The sequence below is a fragment of the Peromyscus eremicus genome, chromosome 7, assembly GCF_949786415.1.
Source record: "Peromyscus eremicus chromosome 7, PerEre_H2_v1, whole genome shotgun sequence".
NCBI lineage: Eukaryota > Metazoa > Chordata > Mammalia > Rodentia > Cricetidae > Peromyscus > Peromyscus eremicus.
In genome coordinates this window covers 112,548,544-112,576,489 of record NC_081422.1, presented here as the reverse complement: position 1 = coordinate 112,576,489, position 27,946 = coordinate 112,548,544, and the positions used below count along the sequence as shown (strand labels likewise).

The 27,946-nt window shown below is 45.6% G+C and overlaps 1 protein-coding gene across 1 annotated transcript in view; it reads right to left on the bottom strand.

Moving 5' to 3' along the window:
• Positions 1 to 27,946, bottom strand: part of Itga9 (integrin subunit alpha 9) — a 311,746-nt gene that overhangs the window by 88,535 nt on the left and 195,265 nt on the right. Inside the window, exon 18 of the mRNA XM_059268864.1 lies at positions 14,041 to 14,191. Coding sequence (XP_059124847.1) covers positions 14,041 to 14,191 — 151 coding nt within the window. The remainder of the gene's footprint in view (positions 1 to 14,040; positions 14,192 to 27,946) is intronic.

Here is a 27,946-nt window from a genome sequence, read left to right as displayed (position 1 = left end):
CCACATGTGGAGAGAGGCACGCCCTCATCCCGTTGGAGACTTCTACTCTCTCTTCACCTCTCACTTTTCCTGCTGCTCCTCCCCAAGTCCGCATGAGGAAGGGAAGTGCCTGACTTCCGGAACGGATGATACCACATGGCTCTGTCCCCACTAGGACATTCCTTCCTTCCAGATGACAGAAGAGAGGGTTCAGTGGCGAGTGAGAGCTCACGTGGGCTGGGTCAGAGAAGTCGGGGGAGGCTGAGGACATCGTGTCTTTCAAAAAGCCCCAGTGCTCAACACGCCACTGAGTTCATAGCACACACTGGATATAAAACTGATGCTACATACTCTCAGCTAAGTAAAACAAAGTTTGTTCCCAAAAGCCAAGACTAATAGTACATCCCTGAACTATCTGGCTAGACTGCTGATTCAGAGAGCAGGTAGAGGATACCGTGGACACACCTTGATAGCCCTGAGCCATGTGCTCAGACAGGGGATCTTCTGAATCTCGATTTGAGTTTCTCAAAGGAGGACTTGAACTTTGGTACACCTGGCTTTGTGACTGCACTAGACCCTGTCCTTTATGAGGGGGCTGTTCCCTCTGTGCGATGTGACATTTCAGGCCCTCCCCTGCTTGTACTCACCATGTATTCCACTATGACATAGGATAGATTTAAAGCTTGGATTCAATCAACAGTTAACGTTCGTTTTTTGATGATATCCACTCTGGTCTCAATTTAAAGACCTCTATAAAAGATGTTGTTTTGTTTTAGTTTTTGCCTTTCCTTTTTCAGCTATTAGTTGGACTAGGATTTTATAATAAATGTGTCCTAGGACATTTTGATGGCTCCAACATTCAGGCAAAACAGAAGTTGTCACACACACTTGGCATCTTCTTCTATTTATGTGTGGACGTCTCACTGTGATCTCCCAGGTCCTGTGCCATCTGGCCCCTGCAGAATGCATCAGCCCCCTCAGGTCTCCTTCCTCTCTAGTCTTCATAAGCCACTCCACCCTTTCCACAGCAGCCCACATCCCTCCTAGACTCAGCACCTCCCCTTTTCCTAACATCTCCCAGGATGTACCGGGGTGTACTTTCTGACCCCCAAGCCTGCTCCATTTACCGTATTCACAACTCCCAGAGCACCTTTTCAGACCCGTTCCCCAGTGGGTTTGTGAGGAGGCTGGCTGCAGGGCCCATATCTATCCTGCTTATAAATCTCACACCCTAAACACTCAAACGTACACTTTACTCTTTCTGAATAATAAGGAAGCAGAATGCTGATGCTGCTCAGCTCAAGCCAGGCAGTACCTAACAACCTCATTTCCATTCTCAAGCTCAGTGTGTGAAGAGGGAGTAATTCTATAGACATTCAAGACACCCAATGGCTGGCCTTGGGCCATGCAAACAAGACCCTATTTTATCCGCTTAGTCTTTGTTTAGTTGAAATTGCTTTTGACTATTTGGGAAAAACAAAAGCACACGAGCTGTTCTCCTGTGATAATCCCTGTTGTTATCACCCAGCAGAGCTCCAGATTCAATTATATGTCAGTAATAGGATTCTGGTTGTCATGTGATCCATTTCATCAGGTACCCATGTCCTTGGTATTCCCACCATGCCACTGGCCTCTTCCAAGTGACTTGGGTACACAGCTAGGAGCTTCTCCTTCTTTAACTTCTTCCTAACAATATTTGGACCTGAGTTGGGAAAATGATGTTGAGCCACAGATAGAGCAAGACTGTTTGACACATGGAGGGGTTCATGACTCCACCTCTTACGACTTTTCCCAGCTGTCCAGTACTCAGCAGGGAGAGGGGAAAATGGACAGACTGTGTTTTTTTCCACCTTCCTGGTCCATTCAAGGGAAAAGCTCATAAGTGTGATATTCCTTTAGCTGAGTTCACCTGGGGACAAATTTCCAGAGGAGAAATTCCCTGCCAGCCTGGCAACACACGGGCACCACGGGAAAGCTTCCTCTAGTGGGAGCCTGGTAGGGGTTAGGTCTCTGTGCCAGCACTCTTGGGGTGCTAAAGAGAGCCTTGTTTAGACAAAACACAGCTGCCCCAGAAAATTCATCAATGCTTCCTGCCTGCTACCCCCTCCACAATAAAAGTGGGCAATGATGTAATGTGAAAGATATCATTCACTAAGCACCTGGCTTTCCAGAGGGTAACAGCTACAAGCCAGGTGGGCAGCCAGAGACCATCAGACATGCAAATTAGCCTCTTTATGCAAAGAAGATGCAATAGAGACCCTGGAGTCAGCCTGTCTGTGCCTGAATCCCAATGCCCAGTTTTAGCAGCTGTGCCTTGCTAAGCCTTGGTTTCCTCCTCAGGAAAATGGAGCTCACAAGGGGATACTGAGTTGTTGTGGGGCTAAAACGTTTAAAAACATTTTAGAAAAGTTAGGTGCTGAGCATAGTGTGTGGTGTGAAAATGTCACCCAGTAAGGACTCATCCCCATTGTCCTCTGTTGTAGCTATACCAGTTACAGACTAGCAAGAAGAATTTGGGCTTTCGGTTTATTTTAGAAAATTCTGGCAAAGTCCAACATCCAAACCTGACAAAGACCACACAGGGGAGCAAGCTAAGAGAAGCATCTTGCTTATGACTATAGAGACAAATACACTAAGCAAAATATTAGAAATGAAAACTATAGAGACGAGTACACTGAGCAAAATGTTAGAAATGAAAGCAACAGCATATTTCATTCATTTAAGGGGGTGAAACTTTAAAAATAGAATTCATTTCCTTAAAAGGTCAAAAGAAAAGTTATATGAATACATCAACATTTTAAGTATAAATAGTCCTTCAAAAAGAAAGCAATAATTGATCAAAAACTTCAGACTTAACTGGACAAGATTGGGCTCTAGTCAAACCTCACAGACAAAATATCAACAGAGCAGACCTACAGACTTCTAGCAGGTTCTATTACGAAGGGAAAACACACCAAATAGCATCATTTGAGGGAAGAAATTGAAGTCCACACAAAAACCACACACAAACCCCAAAACATTCTGACTCTGAGATGGGGAGTCATGGAAACAAAATCTGTATGAAAATGTGTCTCCAGGAAGGGCAGTAAAGGAGGGAGGGAGGATGCAGCAGAGAGGGGACCCAGCCCTGAGGGAGAGCACACCCAGAGGTGGCCTGATTGGGTGCTGCTCAGCTCCTGGCTATTTATGACCATGGCTAACTAAGCTCTAGCTACCTGAGGGCCAGTCAGCCTTTTAAAGAGTCACAGGTACAGGGCATTAAAGTAAATAAATAAATAAACAAGCAGGGCTGGGGAAATGCCTCAGTGGAGAAGCAATTGCCAAGGAAGCGTAAGGATTGGGGTTGACCCCAGGACCCACGTAAATGCAAGGTAGCCATGGTGGCTCCTCTGGTTCAATTGAGAGACCCCGACTCAACAAATGAGGTGGAGAAAGGAGGCTGACACCAACCTCAGGCTTGCACATCTGCACACACGTGTGCAGCCATACAAATGGGGAAATGTATATGCACACGCACACACAGAAAAGCAAACCAGAGTGGGGCAGGTGCATGCAGGGAACGGGGCTGGAGGGCAAAAACTGTCAGGAAGAGGGAAGGAATCGAAGGTGGTCAGCGGGTACCAACATGTTTGATTTCCCTGGCCTCGTGGATAACGGACCCGCCTTCCAGCATCCTCCCTTCCTACCTCTGGCTGAAAAGGCAACTCTAGCTCATCTGGGAAAGTTGGTGGAGGATCAGCTCCAGGAAGAAATCAGAAATCAGCAGCAGTATTGTACTGACACTGTGTCTCAATTGGAAGAAAATTTAAATAGGCATGGTGGTGTATGCCTGTAACCCTAGGTACGTTTCACGTATTTTATATGCACTGAAGTACTTCATTTGAAGTATTTCTTTCTTTTTTTTTTTTAATAAAGATTTATTTATTTATTATGTATACAGTGTTCTGCCTGCACACATCCCTGCAGGCCAGAAGAGGGCACCAGATCTCATTACAGATGGTTGTGAGCCACCATGTGGTTGCTGGGAATTGAACTCAGGACCTTTGGAAAAGCAGCCAGTGCTTTTAACCTCTGAGCCATCTCTCCAGCCCTTGAAGTATTTCTAACACATTGGTTTTGAGCATGCTCAGCAAGTGCTTGACCACTGAGCTACATCCCTAGCCCTGCCGTGTTCACCTTAAGCGGGTCCCGGGAGCCCTAAACATCTCTTAGCTTTGTGCCCATTATCCAGGGGCTTTTATCACTGCTTCCTTCCTGCATGGTAAGCTGCCAAAGGTCCCCATTTAAAAAATGTTATTTTAAATTTAGATTTCTTATATGCATTTGTTGTACGATGAATATATTCTCCTTTTCCTGCCCTCTCCCCGCTTGGCCCCCTGTGTTACCTTACACAGCATCACTTCCACTTTCATTTAATATACACAGAGAAAACTCTGTGACTACATAAAATATAGGAACTACAAATGAGAGGGAGACATTTTCTGGGATTAATTTGCTTAATAGTATTGTTTCCAGTTGCATCCATTTTCCTACAAATAACATGACTTCATTCTTACGGCTGGAAACATTCCATTGTGTATAAAAACCACATTTTCTCTATCCATTTCTCTCTTGCTGGACAGCTAGGCTGGCTCAGTAATCTGGCTATTGTGAACAAAGCTGCAGTAAACACTGATGCTCTGTTTCTCTGTGATGTGTGACGCGGAGTCCGTTGGGTCAACACCCAGGAGAGGTAGACCTGAGTAATACGGTAGACCTAATGGATCTGTGTCTCTTTTCTGAAAAACGTACATACTGATTTCCATGGGGTCGGGCTAGCTAGTTTACACCCCCACCAGCAAACTTGTGGGCTCCCTGTTGTCCACAACGGCAGCCAGCAGCGTCTTGATTCCCTGACCCACCCTGTCCACATCTCATCCTGGGGGCTTTAAAGCTTCCTAAGCTGCTCTAAACCAGTGTCTGCTGTTTGTGGCCCCAAATGCAACTTCCTGCTTTAAGATAGAACTGAGTCAGACCTTCCCTGCAAGAGCAAGCTGAGGGCTATGGTTGGAGGGCCTTTGCCTGAGGTTGCCCTGCCCTGCCCTGCTTCACCCTGACTGTCTCCTCTGGAACAGACACACCTCTCAGGGACCATCATTCTCACCGTCAGCTCCAGGGGAGTTGTTCAACTTTTTCCTGACTTCAAAAATTTTATTATTTTCAAATTGTGTATGTGTGTGTGTGAACACGAGTGTAGATGCGCTTGGAGGCCAGAACAGGGAGGTGTCGGACCCCTTGGAGCTGGAGTTACAGGTGATTGGGGGCTGTCTGATGTGGGTGTTGGGAACTGAACTTATGTCCTCTGCAAGAACAGCAACCGCTCTAAACCACTGAACCACCTCCAGTCTCCTCACTTCCAACCGAGTGTGTGTGATGTGTACGCATGGTGTGAGGTCAGAAGACGATTTTGTGACATCTGGTCTCTCCTTCCACCATTATCCGGGCCCTGGAGATCCAAATCAGGTCATCAGGCTTGCTCAGCTAGTGAGCCATCTGAGCCCTCTCCCAGACCTGTTTTTAATGGTTTATTTACCTTTTAAGTTGTCTTTTGTCCTAGCTTAGCAGTTTGCTTTCATGGTTCTCTCTCTCTTTTTTTAAAGGTACTTTGTTGTCTGGTAAAAAAGATTTAAAATTCAGAAGAAATGGGTAAATACTTCTCCACATCTAGTTGAAGGTGGGATCCAAGAGTTTTAATGCTCACTTCTTAAATCCCTCTCACAGACCTGCTGTGGCATGGTGGTGGGAAACATTCTTAATTGAGCCTTGTCGAAGTTACAGCTTTACTGACATTTCTCAGCCTGGACTGGAGCCTCCCGTTCAAACGCCATGAATACACAAACGAAGCTTTTCATGCCAACGAAAGCTGAGCTCTGCCTTGGAACATAGACCACACTGTGATTGGAAGTGGACATCTGGGGTTCTCCATCATTTCCTGGTGCCCACGGCCACCAGAAGGGCCAGCAGTCTCTGGGACCTTCAGTCTAGGCTATCTCTGTGGTGTGCCAGCACTCAGGCAGGACTGACAGGTAACATGTACCGGTTAGGGATTACAGTCCTGGTGCTCTCCTCCACCTCCTCTCAGCCCATGATAGATAAAGGGCAGGGCCTTCAGAAGTAACCCAAACAGGAAACAAGCACCAAGGAGAATGCAGGGTAAGAGTGGCACCTGGATCAGGGCCAGGTGAGGAGCACTGCTTGGCATTATGCAGGAAGTTCAAGGTAAAGTCACCAAGGGGCTCAGGGCACAGGATTAAAGACAGGAAGGGGGCGGGAAAGACTTATTATTTTCTAAGTATTGATTTCCCCCGAAGGGCTCTCTTACAAGGGTTAGCAGTGAGTTCATTCATCATCTTAATGGCCAGCCCAGGATGACTATAAACATCTGAGGGCTGCATTTTACTGGGGGCTACTATTAACTTGATAAGAGACACCGGAGACAGTAGAACACACGGCAATCAGCAGATTCTGCGGCCAGGGGAGCAGCAGAGGGAAGGAAAGCTTTCTGTACTTTCTTACATACCGACGGATGGGGTGCACTTCTGCCCCGGCAATGCCCGACTCCTCAGCTCCAATGACATGTCTTGCTTTATTCACAGGCACAGACACAAAGGTTCCCACAGTGAACCTTCCGCCCACGGAAGGGTCAGGTACCTCCTCAAATATAAAGCTATGCAAACACATTAAGTTTCCAAATCCTCCCTCAGTTCAGATTAGAAAGCTGATAGGTTTTTATCATCTGGCGCCGTCTTGAGTCGCTTGCCTTGAAAGTGAGAAGAGAGATTCCTGAGAGAAACGGAACACCCATTCCGTGGTGGAGGTAGATATTACTGGGAAGACTCACTTTACAATCAAAACAAACTCACCCATCCTGATGCCACTTGTCATAAAAGAGTAAGCTGACCCGGTAGTTAATGAAGACTCCAAAGCCCAGCCTGACTGGAAATTCAAACCATTCACTTCTCAGAAACAGCAAAAATGGGCTTCCTTGTTATACTACCATGCCCCTCCTTAGATGCCCCTCCTTAGGCCTTGTCATGGGAGGAGTAAAAGTACCCAGAAGCCATCCCTTCACCTCAGTCTCTCAAGGTGATTAGAAAGAAGATGAAGCAGTAGGCAACTGCACAACCAGACTCAGTGACTGATGACAATGGATTGTGAACTAAGCTCTAGGCAGCTTGGCTGTGCTCTGCAAGTGTGATGGGTGAGGTCTGTCTCTCCCATATGAGCCCATGACCCTCGATTCTTCCTCATGCCTCAGCCTTCCGACACTCCCATCACTGAATCCTATCTTCCCGTTTCTCTGGCCTGACGGCACTTCCTGTAAGATGTCAACGAGGTTGCCTAGCATCATGAGAGTATTGTGCTGCATATCGCCAGGCCAGTAAAAGACCCAAGTTCAAACCTGGAAGCACAGTTTCTGCTAAAAGTGTATGGCCTTTGCGCCATCACAAAGTTGGAGAAATCGCAAGCTGAACCGTCATAAGGTGGGGACCAACAGGACACCGAGTAACTGATGATCTGTATTATGTACTCGCATATGTTGGGAGTCAGGAGTCTACCACACCTTATATACACATGCTTGGCATAGGCCCCACTCAATCCTTAACACACGTCAACATTACAGTGCAAGAAATTGTTACCCTGGACCCAGGATCATACTGATCACCAGAGAGAGAGCTGGAACTTCTGTCTGTACCTGCTAATCACCAGTGCTCACTTTCCCCCCACTTCACACTTTACATTGTAAATGCAAACAATGCAGACTCCAGCTTAGCTTCTGCTATCACTCCAAAGCACAGATTTTAGCCTAAAAGTCATTAGCTTTAAAAATGACATGGATGCTACATTTGGGTTGACTTTTCCATTCCCTTCCATCCCCTACACACACACACACACACACACACACACACACACACACACACACACACTCTCCTCCAAATGCTAATATATTTGGCTAGTTAGTCTGTTGCCAAGGGGAGGATGTGAGATGCACCCAGGATGTGAAAAAGGTTTGACCAGTGATGCAGTCACAAGACAGACAAGCAGGTTAGGGCACAGAACTAGTGCATATGAGGAATAGATCGGCCAGAAGTCTAGACCAGTGGCCTACAGGCTGGATATGATCAGGGGACATGTTTTGTTTGGCTTATACGACACTCAGAAAACATTTTAATTAGCTGCCAAAGTAACATAAAAATGAAGTTCTGGTTTTTATTGAAAAATAAAATCTGGCGGCACTAGTTAACACTCCCACTTCAATTACTGGGCTACTGAAGTGGCTGACCCATGGGTGACATCGGAACCCTCCATCTTCCACAGAATCTACCATATTCTTTTCCACACCTGGACACTGTCACCTATTCTCACACCTGCCTTGTCCAATTCCTGGAACTGTGAAGTGTTCTTTAAGCAGAACTCTAACTTACAACTTCCAGGAGCTTAGGAAGTGAGACTCGCATCTGTCAGAGTGCCTCACTGATTTCCCCGTGCCAGACCTAGACCTCTGCATCTGAGGGCACCGTTTTCAGAACCAAAGAGGTCATGCTGGCATGCACATGGTAGTTCTGATGTGCTGGGGAGTGGCCTCCCGGGGGTCTCCACCCTAATTCTTAGACCAATGAGTCTCAACTTTCTTATGTTGAGACCCTTTAATACAGTTCCTCATGTTGTGGTGACCCCCAACCATAAAGTATTTTCATTGCTACTTCATAACTGTGATTTTGCCACTGTTATGAATCATAATGTAAATATCTGTGTTTTCTGATGGTCTTAGGTGACCCCTGTGAAAGGATCAGTTGACCCCAAGGGGTCACGACTCACAGGTTGAGAACCACTGCCTTAGAGAGTATGAACTTCTGCCTTTTCATCCCCAGGATATATTTATCTTTATATTGTTTCCAGAGTGGCAAGAGTAAGCCCATCCCACACCACAGTAGCTGACTGAACAGCCTACTTGCCCTTTCCTCTCTTTCATCTTTCAAATAGACCCAGTGCCCTCAGCTCCTTGCCTCCAGGTTGGCATCTGGGAGACACAAAGCAAGATGGCAACTCACAGTGTGAAAGCCTGGAGTGCCATGGTCTGTATCAGTCATTCTGTAGCTGTGATAAAAAGCTATGGCAGCAAGCAACAGAAGGAAGTAAGGGTTAATTTTGATGTATGGTTCTAGAGGGAGCAAGTCCATCATGGCGGGGGAAGGTTTGGCAACAGGAAGCAGGAGCAGGAAGCTGGCTGATCACATTTTCATCCACACGCAAGAAGCAGAGGAAATAAATAGGAAATGGGATAAGGATAAAAACCTTCACATCTCGCCTTCAGTGACACACTTTCTTCACCAAGGCTGTACTTCCTAAAGGTCCCATGACCTACCTAAAGACCACCACCCACTGAGGACCGAGTGTTCAAGTCTCTGGGCCTTATGGCAGACTTTCCTCATTCAAACTACCACATGGTTAGAAGATGGAAAGTCCCCCCTAGATTTGTGTGTTCAAAGACTGGCACCTAGCTGGTGACTATTTAATTTGGAGGTGGGGCTTAGCTTGAGGAAGGAGGTTATGAGGGAGTGTGCCTTTGTAGGTGACACCTGTCCCCTCTCACTTCCTAACTCTCTGCTTCTCATCTGTCATGAGGGTGGACAACTTCCTATGCCACATGCTCCTGCTGCCATAATGTTCATCCCAAGTACACGGAAACAAGCAACCGTGGACCGCGAGCCAAAATGAGGAATTCCTCCCTTCACGCTGCGATCTTAGGAATTTGGTCACAATGACTGGCAACTAATACAAGAAGCCCGTCTTTGCCATTTTGCCTTTTCTCTTGGTAGAGCGACCTCTGTAATTTCATGGCCAATGGCTGCTACCCTCAGTGCCCAAACTTGGACTGGGAGCTCTCTTGCACCTAGATGAAAGTTTGTTCTTTCCAGCCCTGTCTGTTTCCATCGTGTTCTGGAATGCATCAATCATGAAGATGCAGACATGAGCCAAGGCCCTTCTTTGAATTCAAGACTCATTTATTCTCCCCACACAACTCCTCACCATCACAAGAGGCACTGAGTGGGCAGGAGTTCTGACAAGCTTAGGGCATTAGGAGGCAAGTTCTCAACTGTGCTGGTGTCAACCTGCCATCGTGGGTGCTCCTTGTTCTCTGCTCCACAGGCCAGCCCTCTTCCCATCATGCCTCTGAGTCCTCCACTCCACAGGCCAGCCCTCTTCCCATCATGCCTCTGAGTCCTCCACTCCACAGGCCAGCCCTCTTCCCATCATGCCTCTGAGTCCTCCACTCCACAGGCCAGCCCTCTTCCCATCATGCCTCTGAGTCCTCCACTCCACAGGCCAGCCATCTTCCCATCATGCCCAGGCCTCTCCTGTTGGGTTCCCTTGCTGTCTTCTGCCTCTCTCTCCTGCTCCAGGCCAGCTTCCCTGATTTACCAGCCAAAACACTGGGCCCACTCCTTGTCAACCCTGCTCACAGCACATTTTTCTGCACCAACCATAAGCCCTTATCCAAGGATTCTGCCAACATGAGACTGTCACAGTAATGATTGGCTCTACCTTGGTACACCTGGGCCTCACAGTAACTTCTCAGCATATCTGAATGGTAGTTAGTATCTTGTAGCTACTGAGAGACCAGCCCTGGGATTACAGGTTTGTAGCCAAAGCCCGGCTAGCTCAGTCCACAGAGCGTAAGACTCTTTTTTTTTTTTTTTTTTTTTTTTTGGTTTTTCGAGACAGGGTTTCTCTGTGTAGCTTTGCGCCTTTTCCTGGAACTCACTTGGTAGTCCAGGCTGGCCTCGAACTCACAGAGATCTGCCTGGCTCTGCCTCCCGAGTGCTGGGATTAAAGGCGTGCGCCACCACCGCCCGGCTTTTTTTTTAAAGATTTATTTATTATGTATACAGTGTTCTGCCTGCATGTATGTCTGCAGGTCAGAAGAGGGCACCAGATCTCATTACAGATGGTTGTGAGCCACCATGCGGTTGCTGGGAATTGAACTCAGGACCTCTGGAAGAGCAGTCAGTGCTCTTAACCTCTGAGCCATCTCTCCAGCCCTAGTTAGTATCTTGTATCTTGACTATTAATTATCTTAATTATTTGATGGCATGCCCCAGTAGGCTGGGAGCACCCTGGGAGAAGGGGGCATGCCTTATTCCTATCTGTCACCCCTGGTGACTGGTACAGTCTTTGGCATTTAATAGGTACTTAGTAACTGCTATCCAAACAAGTCCCATGCAGCCAGGTAAGGAGCCTAAACAGATTACACGAGCTGAGATTTGGGGCAATATTCATTGACACGCGATAGAAGGGATGACTCTTGTAATAGTAGCCTCAGTCATGAACGAGGACTGATTCAAGTGTGTAAACAGGCACCATGAGCTATGAGTCTGGGAAAGGAGGTACCCAGGAAGGACTGAGCTAAGGACGGCCTTGTGGGAACAGCTGAGGAGTCTTAATGCCACCCTGAAGATTGTGAGGCAGAAGGAGGGGCAAAAATCTAGCTTATTCTTAAAACGGTAGTTATAGCTGAGATCAGAAGGCTTATTTAAAAATTTTAAAAGATTTTATTTTGTACATGTGGGCATTTTGTCTTGCACCACATGCATGCCTGGTGCCCACAGAGACCAGAAAAGGGCAACAGATTGTCTAGGACTGGAATTACAGATGGTTGTGAGCCACTATGGGGGTACTAGGAATTGAATTCGGGTCCTCTGGAAGAGCACCCAGTGCACTTAACTGCTGAGCCATCTCTCCAGCCCCAGAAGGCTCACTTTTAATTAATTTTTTGAATTATATATCTACTGTGGTAGTAATGGTTCTATACTTATGTTTAACTGAAATGAAGTATCTGTAAAATTGTTTTTGTTTCAGCCCCTATTTTTAAAAAAAATATTTTATTTTATGGGTATGTGTGCACATCTGAGTGTATGTGTATGTATATATGAGGGATCCCCTGGAACTGGAGTTCCAGTGGTTGTGAGCCATCGTGAGGGTGTTTGTAAGAGCTGTAAGTGTCTTGATAGCGAGCCATCTCTCCAGCCCTGTTTATTTCGGCCAGTGTTTACTCGTCATCACTGTTTGTTTTACTGGACAGGAAGTGGGGGATATAGCTATGAGAGGGAGGCTCGTGTGCCCATTTCTGAACTCCTCTTTTTTTCCCACAGTGAGTGACAGAAACTGGTGGGGAAATTCTCCAGCAGCCTCCTCCCCCTTGAGAGGAATGGAGCTAAGGTGTGTTACCTCAGGTTCTCGGAGCTCTGCGAAGACCAAGCCCGTGTGGTCCCTGCTCATCCAAACATTCCTCTTTCTTCCTTTCTCTGTCTTTGCTCCTTGCTCCCACACAACGCCTCATGAGGTTACTCTCTAGGCAAAGGGGAATGTTCTGGACATTTTCTCTGATAATAATCTTTTAAATTTTATTTCATCTTGAATTAGGTTTTTCTTGGTTTTGTGTTTTAGAATCTTTTTGGTAAGATTCATACAGAGCCTAGTAAAGTCCATGTGTTGTCCATTTGGTGGAGCGGGTGAGCTCCCTTGGCCGCCCATCACTAGATACCTCTAGTGCAGTTAGAGCTGAGCCAGACCATTTACATCCCAACTGAACCTTGAAGAATGATTGTCATGGGGGGCATCTTTGTTTCTGTCACTGTGGCCATCTGCTTTTCTAGTTGGTCCACAGAGCTACATGGTGTATACCCTTCCCCTACTCTCACAATAATGCTTACAACATCATGAGGAGCCATGATATCTTGTCAGCTTTCTGCCAAAATGAAAGCTAAGATTCTCTAGGCCAAAGGTTTTCTAGGTCACCGGGACTCAATGGCAAAGGAGTCTACCTGATTCACCCTCATTGTCACCACGACCAGCGATGGTAGCTATTGACTCATCCCTGTGAACTTTTCAAGTACACTGTCCTCGAATGACCACAGCTTTTTTTTTTTTTTTTTTTTTTTTTGGTTTTTTTTTTCGAGACAGGGTTTCTCTGTGTAGCTTTGCGCCTTTCCTGGAACTCACTTGGGAGCCCAGGCTGGCCTCGAACTCACAGAGATCCGCCTGGCTCTGCCTCCCGAGTGCTGGGATTAAAGGCGTGCGCCACCACCGCCCGGCTGACCACAGCTTTTGTCTAGAACTGATGGGTGACTAACTAACACATCAACATGGTCTTTCACAACCTCAATGGGCAGTGCAAATGCCCGAACAGAAGGCCTGCTACGTGCTCAAATGTGTACCTCAGAGTGCCATGAGCTGAGGACCAGGGGGAAGGTTCCTCATGAAGTGATTCAGGTTCCATGTGAACACCAGCTCCCTGACCCCAATGCCACCAACAGGGAAAAGCTGCAAACATCTGAAAATCTGCTGCCAGAGCAACTGGGTAGAATGGGGTCTCTCCTGCCCAGGCCTGCTCCTCCTTTCTCACGGGGGTGAGTGCACTGGGGGGCATAAGGGAGGGAGAAAGCAATAGCCCCCCCTTTCTTTTGGAATCACATTCTGTAAACTTCAATTCATTTGAGTAAGTGAATTGGCTCTACAAAAGCTCACTCAACTAATGGAAATCATGGACTTTCCTCAATTCCCTCAAATGTAACAAGAATAAATATATAAATATGTCAAAGTATCAGCTGACACAGACGCCCATGTAACAGAGAGCATGGAATGTATTGTTAGTGATCATAATCATGACAAGCAGGAATCCATCCATACGTATTTTCACAACTACTGACACAAAACTGAAATTTTATAGAACGTATATGTGCTGGAAATAACAGCTGTAGCTGCTCAGAAAGGGCCAGTCCACAAGAGAGAAGGGACGGAGCACAATGTAAGATAGATGCTCTCTAGGTTATGTATTCATGGCTGATACCTGGGCCGTACCAGCAGCCTGCTTAGTCCAGGATGAAAGCCGATTTCTAGTAATTCCAAGTTCCTTATAAAGGAGTGGCCTTTGTAGAATCATTGCATGACCCATGCTACAGAGCAAGTCAGCAGGTGTGTTAGATGGCAAATGGCTCCCTCTCAGGGGACTCTCCTTACCTTCTGCCACATGTTGATGAAGAAGAGTTCCCGAGAAACATTGAAGGATACATTGGCATCATAGGCATCGTCCCCAAGGTTGGAGATGGAGATGTTCAGAGAGATATTCTTCACAGCCCCCAAAGCTAGGTATGGGGTTTTCTCATCAACACTGCAAAGAAAAACCAACAGCAATTAGTATTCTCAGACTACAGTGATGTAACGGGGGCGCCAGCAGGCAGTGTGGAGGTGTTGGGAAATGGACGACAACGCTCAGGAGCCCCAGCCACTAGGCACATGGCCCTGGAGAACCAGCACCCATGGGCCTCTGGTGTTTTGTTTTTGCTTTTTGTTTTCCTTAGAACAAGGGCTTCTATGCTTTTGAACTCACTGGACTGGCACATGGCTCACAAGAAACTCTGTACATCAGACTTGGAAAGCTTAAAAACATTTAGAAAGCTTTATGTGAAATTCATTCACTCAGTGCTTTTGAGCAGATCCTGTGTTTTTGTCCTCTTAGGTGTGATGTTTAGTGTTGACTGTCAATGTGACAGGAATCTAGAACTGCCTGGGAGATGGCCTCTGGGCATGCCTGTGTGGAGTGCTAACTGAGGTGGGAAGACACTTCCTCATGTGAGCAGAGCTCTCCCCTGGGCATGGATTGCAGACTATGAAACAGAGAGCTGAGTACTAGTGCTCATCTCTGCTTCTTAGTGCAGACACAATGAACCATCACACTTAAACGCCCGCTATTGTGACTTCCTGCCATGACCCACTGTAACCTGGAAGTGTAAGTTAAACACCTTCTGCTGTGACTTCCTGCCATGACTGACTGTAACCTGGAAGTGTAAGCCAAATATACCCCTTCTCCCTCAAGCTTCTTTGGTTAGAGAATTTTATCCTAACAAGAGGAAAAGAAAGTTAGACCCTAAAAACAGTAGTATGTAACTTCAAGGAGATAGAAAATGCATATGCAAAGCAAATATTCATAATCAGCTGGAGAAACCTTGGAGGGAAGGAAGTACTTGATCTGGAGGAGTAGTTGCAATTTTTAATACAGTAGTCATGGAAGCCTCCATTAGGAGGTGACCTCACTACAGAACAAGATTTGCAGAATGGAGGGCTTCCCAAGGAGGGTCTCTGAGGTGGGCACAGAGCTGGCATGTTCAAGGAAGAAAAGGAGGCCACAGAGGATTGACAGATTCTATAGGTCCTAGTGTGTCACCATCAAGACTTTGGTGTAAATGTGATACAGACGGGAGCCCCTACCAGCTCTGAGCTGAGAAGTAATGACTCTTGGGGTCCATATCAGAAGGAGGCTCCTACTAGATATGATGGAAACAGTCTATGGAGCATGCTTGACAGAAGTTGGGTGAGGTGTCTCCTGCAATAAGTCAGTTGAAAGAAGGGGAAAGGTCAGGCCAGGCAGGTGCAGCTGAAGTATGGAGAAGAGCCATGTTGGAGATGTTTCTAAGGTTGTGCCAACCTTGGATTTTTCTCCTGAATTAGATGAGGGATGTTAGCAGATGAAGAGCCGATGGTGGCTCCAGGGCTTGGGGATTCAATAACTGCATTTAGGCCTGCCATTTAGTGAGATAGGAGAGACTGTATGTAGAGAAAGCTTAGCAGAGACAAAGAAGATGCCTGTTGCAGTTTATAGGAAACACAGAGACAGCTTGATACATGAGCTGGGAGTTGGAGGAGGCGTTTGGGTTGGAGATCTACACATGGGATAAAGATGAAGGACATGAGAAAGTAAGTGCAGAAGAAAATGCGCTTTCTCACTTAGAACCTGAAGAGGAGACAGGTGCAGCTGGGTCTGGAGGAATGTCAGGTTTGTCCAGCATGGAAGCAGGTCCAAACAGCAGGAGGGTTAGAACTGATGACTGAAATGAGTTACATAGAGTAGGGCTTCTTAGGCTTTCTCTACTTGTGAGCCTTTATGACTCGCTTAGTTTCGTTCACATTGCTGTGATAAAATACCCCAATAAAGCAACCTACAGGACAAAGGGTTTATTTCAGGTCACAATTTTAGTTTTCAATGTGGAAGAAAACTTAAAACACCTAACTACACCACCTCCTCAGTCAACAGCAGACAGAGAATAAATGCATACATGATTATTACTCAGCTTGGGTTCTCTCTTATCCAGTCCAGGACCTAAACCCAGAAAATGGTGCCATGCACAGTGGACTCGGTCTTCCCAATCAATGTAATCAACACAATCCCCCACAGACATGCCTACAGGCCAACCTGATCTATGAAAATCCTCACTTTCCTCCCAGATGATTCTACAGTATGTCATGTTGACAATAAAAACCAATCAATACAGTGTCTTAGAAGTTTTTACATGACCCTGGGTAAATAAGTGTATGAAACAAGTATACAGTTCAAACATTTATTGGTAACAGATCTATTTTAAGATAATTCTTTGGTATACATATAAATAGAATATTTATTAAGGACTAAAGCAAGTTTATATACAAATGACATGGGTATGATTATCTGTGTAGCACAACAATCCATGTACACACTAATTTGTGCTGCTTATATAATCATGGGTATGTGGCCAAAAAGTGGACTTAGTGAGTCATAAAAAAGAGAACATGAAATTGGGAGGGGTTGGGGAGGTAGGGGTGTGTCTGGGAAGATTTAGAAAGAGGAGGGGGTAACTATGATCAAAATACATTGTAAACATGTATGAAAGACTCAAAGGATAAAGATATTATTTAAAACAGATTTAAAATATACTCATTTGAGACATAATAAAGGGTAATGGTAGGAAATTATTAAAAGCTTTTGTTTTCTATAATTAAATCATTATGTTTCTATAAAAGCAGAAATCATGGTATGTACAGTAAAAAAGCTATGATCTGTAAGAGAGTGGCCTCAACTGAACGTACGTTCAGGCAGCATTCTTTGGCACCATGGCGTGATGGCACATTTAGTACAGAGTCCAGAATGGTGGCACTACAGACAAGTTAGGTGGTGTAATGTGGGTGAGCATTGTCAGAGACATCTCAAGTCTGCATTAAATTGTAGTTATTTAGTAGAGTTCAGAAACCTACCACTACCAGGATTTTGCAATCCCACGTTCAGCTAAAAAAAACCCCGAATTGGGTTGTGACCCACACTTAAAGAAGGTTGATGTACACAGAGGTCACTGGTGACCTTGTTATGAGTTCCACGAGTAAGTGAGGGCAGAAAGCCTGACTGGAGTGAGAGGGGAGTCCATGAGAACAGTGAGTACAGGTGGGTATCAGGAGGTGTTCCTTTCAGTAAAGTGGAATGGAGAAACAGGATAGGAGCCACCAGGGAAGTGGGTTGTGGAGATGATTTTTAAAGGATGGCAGTTACAGTGCATTTGCACGTGAATGGGAAAGATCCCTCAGAGAAGGCACAATGAGTGAGCATGTGACAAGGAACAGTTGCTGGCGGGGCCTGGCGAACACATGGAAAGGCTGGGGCTGAATGAGCCGCGTGGTACAGCTGCTGAGTGTGGGTGGAGAATTCAGGCTCCTTTGTACTTGGCATTGAAAGTGACTCAAAGTCAAAGACAGGGAGAAGAGAGAAGGGGAGGATGTTGGGTTGTGGCAATGGCAGGGAGAGTGGGGGAGTGAATGGGCCAAGGATGATAACCATAGGGATGAAGGCGATAACAAAGATGAGTACCAAGTCATATAAGCTCTGGGCAAAATGAAGTCACTCCAGTGGGATGTACAGAAGCCTCCGAGAGTCTGTGCAGTGGACAGTTGTTACTTTTGGCTGTTTGGCTCAGAGACTCTACGATAGATGTGAAAGGTACATCAACAGATAGGGAACAGGTAAAGATGTGGGCACCTGAGTAAGCAGTGTTGTGATCTAAGGATGTTTGTTCAAGTGGCCTTACTTTGGTGATAATGCTCCAAACCACAGCTCTGAATTTTCAGGGTTTCACAAGGACATTATGGTCCTGTGATTATCTGAGGTGGCTGCAGAAGGTTTGAAGACCCAGAAGATGCTTGCTTTGTTTCCTGTTGAAGTTGGTTGCCCCCTCCAAGCTCCTTGGAAGCCTCATCTAAACCAGCTTGTATCTTTCCAATAAACTAGACTTAAATTAACTGGTATATGTTATGTGGTCTGCAGCAATTAACATAGCTAATACAGCATGCAAGAGAAGAGAACTATTCAAACACTCAACAGGCTACTATTCTTTGAAATATAGACTTTGCAGGAAGGAATCGCCATTATCCATCTCTGGAAAGAAGCCCCCTCTCTAGCACGTCTGGCATGCCAACAAGAAAAACATGCTCAACAAGACATCTGATGGCCTTGCTTTGGAAGCGAGAGCTCCAGGGATCCAAACAAGATGTGAAAAATTAACTTAGAGAAGAGTTTTAAATTCTTGAATGGTCTCCAATGAATTAAGACCTTGACCCCAAACTATTGTGGCAATGATTTATTATTGTTGGCCACTCTGGTTTTAAACAATTGATGGGTTATTTCTGTCCCCATTTGCTTTTGTAACATGAAAGGAAGAATCCTCAGACCTTGAATTATGAGACAGCATTCACCTAGCTTTATCAAGAGAAGGACCTGTACACACTCTCACAGACGGCCAGTCACCTCAGAGTGACCAGTTTCTGTGGGATATTAAACAGAGAGGTAGGCACAGCACCACAGGCTAGAGAGCTGCCGCCTCTTGTCAGTGTCGTAGTTCACAAGACTAGTCTCTTTCTCCCATGTATAAATGCCAAGGAATCAGGCCAGGGACATCTGAACTTATGCCAGGCGCCCACAACATGGGCCCTTGCCACTTAATCACACAGTAAGGTCACTCCTGGGTTTTCATGGTCAAGTGATTCCAGCTTGGCTCTGCAATTAAGGAAAGCCAGGCACCTTCCAGGGTAGAAGCGAACTGAAAACTTTTTAAAAGAGACCTCAAAGTTGTTTTCATTCTTTCTCTAAAGCTAAAACTCTATAACCAAAGCCGTAGGCTTTGCTGCTGCTCACTAAGTTATTCTTAGAAATGAAAGGAAAATAGAGTTTGCAGCATGGGGCCGGGTACTGTCAAACAAGCCTTTCTGAAACTTCACAGGAACTGAAGAGAGTAACGCTTCCAGAGAGGTGGAAATCACGAGGCAGAGAGCTAAGGAGGCTGGATGGGAACTGAGGGCCTCCCATGTCTACAAAGCCCTTCTCCTCTCCACTGTCACCCATGTCCCTGAGTCCCGTCTGCCATGGTGCCAGGAGTCCTTCTTGATGTGGTGTGAATAACATATGATCCTATTGTGAGCTCACCAGCCTCTTGAATTCTACTCAGCTCTACACTTTACCAAGGTGGCTACATACTAATTTTTAAAATTTTAAAGATTTTTCATACATTTAAACAATTAAACATGATCATTTATACACCTAATTTCTCTTTTCAACTCCCCTACCCAACTTCATACCCTCCTTCTCTCTCTCTCTCTCTCTCTCTCTCTCTCTCTCTCTCTCTCTCTCTCATAATTCACTATTGCTGTGACAAAACACCACAACCAAGGCAACTTATAAAAGAATGCATTTAATTAGGGCTTACAGTCCAAGAGGGTTAGAGTCCATAGCCATCATGGCTGGGAGCATGGCAGCAAGCAGGCAGGCATGGGACTAGAACATTAGCTGAAATCTTACATCTAATCCACAGTCACAAGGAAGGAGAGGGAGAGAGGGCGAGAGATCACTAACTGGGAATGGCTTTTGAAACCTCATAGCCCAACCTCAGTATAACACCTCTTCCAACAAGGCCACAACTCCCAATCCTTCCCAAACAGTTCCACCAACCGAAGACCCAACATTCAAATATATGACCCCATGGGGCCATTTACATTCAAGCCACCACACCCACTAATCCCACTTGGCGTTGTCTATATGTGTAAGGGTATGGGGCCAGTGATGTGAGACAAACTTCCAGACTTGCCATGGTTACGTTACTTATGACAAGATCAATCTGAACCAAATTCCAGCATAGGTGCCGGAGGTTCTCTCCAGGCCCCAGCCCTTACTGAGGAGCTACTGGCAGTTGACAGCCAGCTCTGGGGGAGGGAGAATCATTGTGTTTGTATGTGTGGCCACTGGTAGATCTCACAGACTAATTTGGGACAAGGAACTGTGCTTCCACCATGAGGGTCCAACAGCAGAGGACAGGAGCCCTTGTCTTGGACTGCCCATCACTGCACTCCAAGGGGCAGAATTGGTTCTGCTACCAGATTTCTAAGGGAATATAATTTCCTGACATATAATTGGGAAGATTGTTCTTCAACAAATGAGAACAGCAGTAACTGTCTCAAATGGAAACGTTGCATGGGTAATTTAAATCTTCAGTGAGAACGTCAGAGGCTGGCCTCTCCCAACGGAGTTCTATGAGCCCTACCATTGAATGGGCAAACAGACACCCCCAACAACTCCACGGCAGACCATCAACTCAACCTCCACATTTCCCAGAAGGAGAAGCTGAGTCTAAGAGAGGACCCCCTCAGCTGAGGTCACCAGCCATGCCGGGTCTGAGTGGAGCTAGTGTCAAATGTCCTTAGCTCTCCTGCTGTGGCTCTCAGATAATAAACTCCATTAGGAAGGGCTCTGGCAGGAAAGGTTCTTTTAATGACATCTGAATAGAACAGGACTCTGAAGAACAGCTTCTAGACAGCCCTGCCAAGACTTTCAAACAATTGTGCACAGTCTGTGCGCCAGACATTCCATGGGGGCTTGTTTATTTATTAAAGAACAATCTTTTTAATTTTCAAGGAACTTTATCCTCTGATAAATTTTCCCATTAATTCTAATTTGCTTGTGCAGCCTTTTAAGTGGGTCATGTTCTTTTGAACATAGATCTCCTTGGTATTTTCACATGGAAAGCATCATTAATAGTCACCAAAAGATTTAAACTGGACTGTTTCTATAAGGCCCATCTTCTAGCATTTCCACAGCTTAACAGACACATATTGCTTATTTTTTTTATTAAAAATTCCTCCACAGCATATCTTTGTTATATATATGTAATATATATATTATCTATATGGGTATTTTGCCTGCAGGTATGTCTGTGTATTGTATGCATACCTAGTGTCCATGGGGTCAGAAAAGGGTGTCAGTTCTCCTGAAACTAGAGTTACAGACAGTTGTGAGCTACCATTGGGTGCCAGGCATTGAACCTGAGACCTCTGGAAAATCAGTGTTCTTAACCGTTGATCCATCTCTGCAGCCCTACTAATACATGTTAAAGCATCTAATGCGTTACTGGGTTCACAATTCTCCCCAATGCCAGGTGTTGCTGGAGTTGTGTGAAGCCCTAGGCTCTTTGCTGCACTTGTTCACTGGCCTCGCTCCTTCCCTACAACACGCTGACCACTCAAAGCTCCTCACTGGGTAAACTCAATGCATTTACGTTATCAGCGACTTGTGCTGATCCTTATGGGAAGAACTTCCCTCCTTCTACCCAGATAAACTGTTCTGAAGATTCAACAAGAAGGAACTAAAGTGGCTGAAGGATGCTCAATGATTGATCCTCCCCCCTCCCCACCCCCCACTGGATAATTTTAAATGTTCCTAAAGACCCAAACTGTGACTTTACCTGGAGGTATAAGCCACTCACCATAAAACAGGCTTTCTCTTGGGGCCGGCATCGAAGCGGCCTAAGTGAAGGACGCTAACCATGCAAGGTTACTAAGTGCATCCAAGTCAATTATATTCATCAAAATTATCGCTAAAGAGAATTTTCCAATTACAACTACAGGAAAAATAAAGTAAATCAAATTGGTTACTTAAAAAAACATCAGCTTGAATGCTGGGGATGCGGCTCAGTGGTGGAGTGCTTGCCTAGCATAAGTAAGGCTCCAGGGTTAATCCCAGCACCGGAAAGAAAGCCACAGTGATGGTATTTATCTCTTAAAAACACTTGTAAATTATCGAGTAGGGTGAGTAGGGAGGGGGATCTGGAAGAAGCTGGGGGAGGGGAAGGAATATGACCAAAGCATGTTGCATGAAAAATTTACAAAATAAATAGCCTTGTGAGTATTGAGAAATGCCAAAGAAGAGAAGGCATTTGCGTGAATTTTCCCACAAACAATGTTTTTAATTTTACCTAAATCTGATGTCCAAGGCTTACACATCAGGCAAGTGAATACCATTCATCACATGTGGTATGCTGGGAGAAAGAAGGCAAGCCATGAACACATGAAGAACAGGGACATCTTAGCATGGGATACTCCAGGAGACAGGTTTGAGAGCAAGTGATAATTTCAGGAGTGATCTCCAAAACTCACCTAGGGAAGGGGACACTGGGGAACAGGAAACTGTTGAGAGCTATGGCGGCAAGCCAGTGACCTCTCTGGGTACCCAGAACTTCATCACTCTGGAGAATACTCAGGAACCATGAAAAGCACAAGCCTCAGAGCTATCTCATTAGGGATGAGGAACATCTGTGCTCTTATTCTGAGCAGTCACTGGTTGAGGGCTGTCGTAGCAAGGGGAGGTGTCACCCACTCCAAGCACCTCTGATGGGCAGAAGAGATGCAGTTCTTGGTAGCAGAACCAGGCCGGAAACTCAGGGCAGGGATAGAAGGGATCTAGAAAGCAAGGATTCTGCCTGCTATGAGGTCCTCTGCCAGTGTTCTCAGCAGGAAATAGCCAGTGGGTGAAGCCTGTCACTAGAAAGAGACTGCCACCAGCTAATCCTGGTACTTATGAAAATGAGGGGTCCAGGCTCCTATAGAAGGAGCCCTAGGTTCTGGGTAACACATAACCTCATCTTTGTGGTCCACAGGCAATTTCCACAAGGGTACACCCCAGGTTACCACAGTTTCAGTCTCTTTTCTGTGTGTTCAAGAGGGAGCACATGTATGTGTTTGTGGGGACAGAATCATGAGGAGAACCGGAAAAGTTCTGAGAGGACAGCGTGGAAACCAGCACTTACAAGCAACCGACATCCTGATGCTGGAAAGAGAATGTGACTTGTATAGTTACTCTACATTGCTGTGATAAGACGCCATGATCAAACACAACTTGCATGTTTACTTTAGTTTCTGGTTCCAGAAGAGAGTCCATAATGACAGGGAAGGCATGACAACAGGAACAGGAAGTGGCACTAGGACATCTCAGCCTCACACTGGAAGCCGGGAGAGCGACAACGGGAAGCAGGACAGGCTAATCCCCAAAGCCAGCGCGGGGGGTGGGGGGGGGCAAAGCCCCACCTCCTGAAGGTTCCATAACCTCCCCAAGCAGCGCCCCCACCTGGGGACTGAGTGTAACTAGAGAAGCCTGTGGGGGACACTTCACTCTCCAATCACAGCATGGGTGACTGGAGTGGGACTTCAGTGTACTGAATACATGAAAACGTATCCAAGTCGTTTTCATGTTTTACTTAATAATGGGCTCAAAGAGTATCAATACTAACCCTATACTAATAACCATTTTATTAGAGCATATTGTTATAATTATTCTACTTTATTGTTTATACATAAAGAAAGAAAACATGGTTTATGCAATGGCCACTCTTGGTTCTCAGCTTGACTACATTTGGAATTAACTAAAACTGAAATGGCTGGGTATGCTGGTGAGGGATTTTTCTTGATTGAATGATTTGAAGTGGGAAGGCTCTTCCTAAATCCAGATCATCTGAGGTGGGGAGATCCACCTTAAACCTGGGCCCACATCTTCTTTCATAGGGACACGGAAGACAGAAGCCTTTGCTTTTTGCCTGCTTGCCCTCACTCTGACTGGCGAGTTCACCCTTCACTGGTATTAGAGCCACTTCTTTGGGATTCTGGCACATACAGAAGACTAGCTGGACATCTAGATGTATGTACTGAACAAATATTGGATTCTTGGATTTTCCATCAGAGACAGTCTTTGTTGGGATAATTGAACCATTATGTGTAAGCCACTATTAAGTCCCATATACACGGATACATATATTCATTCTATCAGTTTTGTTTCTCTAGAGAATCCCAACTAATACAGTTTATAAGGTGTAAGTTTTATTATGGATTTAGGCATTCTCTACTAACCTGGGGACATATTCCCTGAGGATTATGTAGGATGAGTACAACTTTCATATGTATGCCTTTTATATCCTCAACAATGCATAAACCCAAACCACTATCACTAAATAGAATATATTATGTACATATGTAAATGCCAACTTTCTCCAACAGTGAGCTATGCTGCATAGCTTGAGGCTTTGCATCTGGCCATGCTCTATGAAACCTTTCCAATCTCATGGATCAGATCCACAGGGTACTTAGCTCCAGCTGGAGATGGAGGACTCTGTAATGCTCTGATGTATTTATTGCTTGTATATATTGTATATTGCTATTGTACTTGTTGTATATAGTTTTTCTTATATTAGTTATAACTTTTTATTTGTTATTTTTATTAGACAAAAAAGGGGGAATGTGGTGATATTTTATTTGTATGTTAATAAATAAAGTTTGCCTGGAGATCAGAGGAAATAGCAAGCTGTTTTAAGCAAACACAAAAGTCAGGCAGTGGTAGCACACGCTCTTACTCCGATCACTTGTCAGGCAGGGTCTGTGTGTGTGTGTTCAAGGTCACACTAGGGAACAGAGCCAAGCATGGTGACACACGCCTTTAATCCCAGTACCAACCATAGAGACCTGGAGGTCTGTACAGACAGGCAGTAACAAGGAAGTGAGCTAAGAGACAATGAGAGGACAGAATAGCAAGGCAATAGAAGCCTGGGTAAATAGGTAGACAGGCATTTTGGAAGCTACAGAGCTGGTGAGGTAAGGTGGTTGGTGGCTCTATTTCCCTGATCTCTAAGGCTTTCACCCCTATATCTGGCTCCGTGTTCTTTATTTAATAAGACTGCTTAGAAATTCATCTACACCTCACCAATACTTGCAGTGGGTTGGAGAGATGGCTCCTAGGACTGAATATCTGGACTGGAAATCCATTTATACGAAGGTAGAAATACTTTTTACTCCCTTAAATACACCCACCTGGGCCAGTGTTATGTTTGTAGTGAAAGTAAAACGTGTTTACTAAAGAGAAATGAATCCAAACAGTGGTTCCCCCAGCAAGGTGCAGAGAAGTACAGTCAGTCCACGTGACTTCTGGCCACAGCACCAGCTCATCCTCACTGTAGGGCCAGGACTTGCATCAACAGCCTTGTTTCTTCTAATGAGGAGACTCAGCTAGCCAGAGGTCCCACCCCCACCCTGTCCCCTGGTCCCTCTAGGTAGCTCAAGTGATTCCTGTCCCATCTGTGTAAATGTTGAAAGAAACGTTGCTTCCCCGATAGCAGAGGAATTCGGAGCCTCATCAGCCTTTACCTCAGGAGTTTCCGGAATCATGAAGTCTTGGGACATCTGGAATGAATCAGGTTCATTCCCTGCAACTACTGGATTAAGGACTAAAATCCTTTGGTGGGGGGAGGGGGCAGAGGCAGAGGAGTTCCCAAGATCTGTGGGCTGTTTGGAGGTCTGATGTCATGAAGGAAGCAGGGGACTGTGTAGGAATGCCTGCCTTGGCCCAGCCAGAGGCCCACTGCCACACCACAGTGTCACACACACCTGTGCTGCTTGGGTAAGCCTGCCAGCCTGATGACTGAAGAGATCACGGCCTCTTGACAAGTACTCCTTTAGGGGACCATGTTTCCCAATGGGTGACATCAATGGCAGCAGATTAAAAGTAAACATATCTATCTATCTATCTATATCTATCTATCTATCTATCTATCTATCTATCTATCCTGAAATGGCAAGTTTTCCTAATGGTACATCCTTCCTGCTGTGAAGTGAGGTGGCCACAGGGGAGCAGGAGCCCTGAGCTCTTTCCCCCTGGTCTCTGGGTCCCACAGGTGTGACTGGGTACATACGATGCACCTGCAGCCACCCAGGCAGCCCCACGTGTCAGTGTGGCTGCCCACACATGTCACCACAGCAATTCCCTCCTCTCTGAGCCTGTGTTTTCTTAAGTTCACAGAAGCTCGGATGGAATTCTCTGTGTCCTTAATGAGCAGAGAACAGGACGGCTGTAGGTGTCCCCACAGGTGCTGCTGGGAGCCACAGGGACTGTGGCTTTTAAGTTTGGCTAGATGTTTGTAAGAAATGACCTAGTCTTCAAAGGAAGACCCACTTCTAGATACCACAATACTGTGGCTGCCTCTGGAACATGCTTTTCTCACACCCAATCTTTACCCACATGCAGGGAAAACTTCTAGAACATGGTTCTAACCTGTTCTGTGCTGCCTCATCCCATTGGCAGTGCAGTGACACAGGGGACCCCTCAAAATGATGTGTGAAGGGGAAGGTGGGATAATGAAGAAATCAAGCACACAAAAATAGGCGACTGTTATGCTGAACAAATGTGTGATCTAGCAACATTATGCTTCCTAAAATAACATAGTAAGTGGTAAGATGGGGACGAGGATTTGACAACTGCCACAACTCTGAGGCAGGGACAAATGACATTTAAATATATCCACAGTACCATTGAAAAGCATCTGTCATTCTGGGTGTGACAGAGTCACAAGTCCTGCTCATGCCACTCTGGCGGGCTGCCCACATCCACATTTGGATAAAATGCTATCTTTCTCTTTGAAGCTAATGAAAACCAAGATGTGACTGTCTTCCTGTCTCTGCTCACAGACGCTATGAATCCCAGCTCAGATCACCATAGGGCATGAAACGTAGGCTGAGGTGACTCCTGCTCTGTGGGACATGATGGTGGGGGCTTGGTTCCAGATGGGAGGAGAAACTGTGATAAGGGAGAGGAGGTGGGAAGGCATGCCCAGCCCTGCATGCCAGAAAGAAGATGACAAGGGAATTTTTTTATATTTTGGTTGTTTTTTGAGACAGGGTTTCTCTGCGTAGTTTTGGAGCCTGTCCTGGATCTCACTCTGTAGACCAGGCTGGCCTCGAACTCACAGAGATCCACCTGGCTCTGCCTCCTGAGTGCTGGGATTAAAGGCATGTGCCACTGCCACCTAGCAGGAATTTTTAAGACATGTAATAATAAGGAATCAGCAGCTAGAGCTGACCTCCTTCACCACAATCCTTCCCCTGCATTAATAAAAACCTCACCACATCTTACCACCCTGCATTAACGACAACTTCACCACACTCTTAGCACCCCTGCATTAACAACAACTTTACTAAAATCTTACCCCTCTGCATTAACAACAAATTTACTAAAATCTTACCCCTCTGCATTAACAACAAATTTACTAAAATCTTACCCCTCTGCATTAACAACAACTTTACTAAAATCTTACCCCTCTGCATTAACAACAAATTTACTAAAATCTTACCCCTCTACATTAACAACAAGCTCCCTTTCCCAAGCCCCAGGAGGGCTGAGGAGTGGCATAGGTGAGGGTTTTCTCCCTCTTGGCTTCGGAGGTCAGATGTTTTGCCTGCTTCCACACCACAATTTACAAATTTGCCTTTTTTCTCCCCTTGAAGAAAAATAGGTGTTAACTGAGACAATGTCATTTACCCCCTGTTCAAACCTCATTACCACAGAAAACTTTCTGAAAAAATGTCTGGGGCTCTGAGCAAGGCTGACGGTTCCAGTGGGCATCAGTGCTCCCTCCCTTGGTGGGAGATTCTTTGGTTGCCCCTGAATAGGCACATTTTACAGTGGGAGCATCTCCCACGAGGGTGGTCCTCTGCTTGTATCCTGTGGATACGGATAGTCTCAAAGTTCCTGAGTATCAGGAGGCAATCCCTAAGATCTGAGTCCTCGGAGCCAACCTAAAGGAGCCTCTCACTTCACATGGCTCCAATATTAAAGCAAATAAAAAAGGCAGTGAACAACTGTCCCATCACTCGTGTCTGGTAAGTCCATTGGATTAGATTTCTTTTTGAAATTCAGAGTTCTACAAAGAACACTTCCTGCCTATCCAGGGGAGGAAAGAACAGACAAAATGTATAACTTCCAGCATCTCAG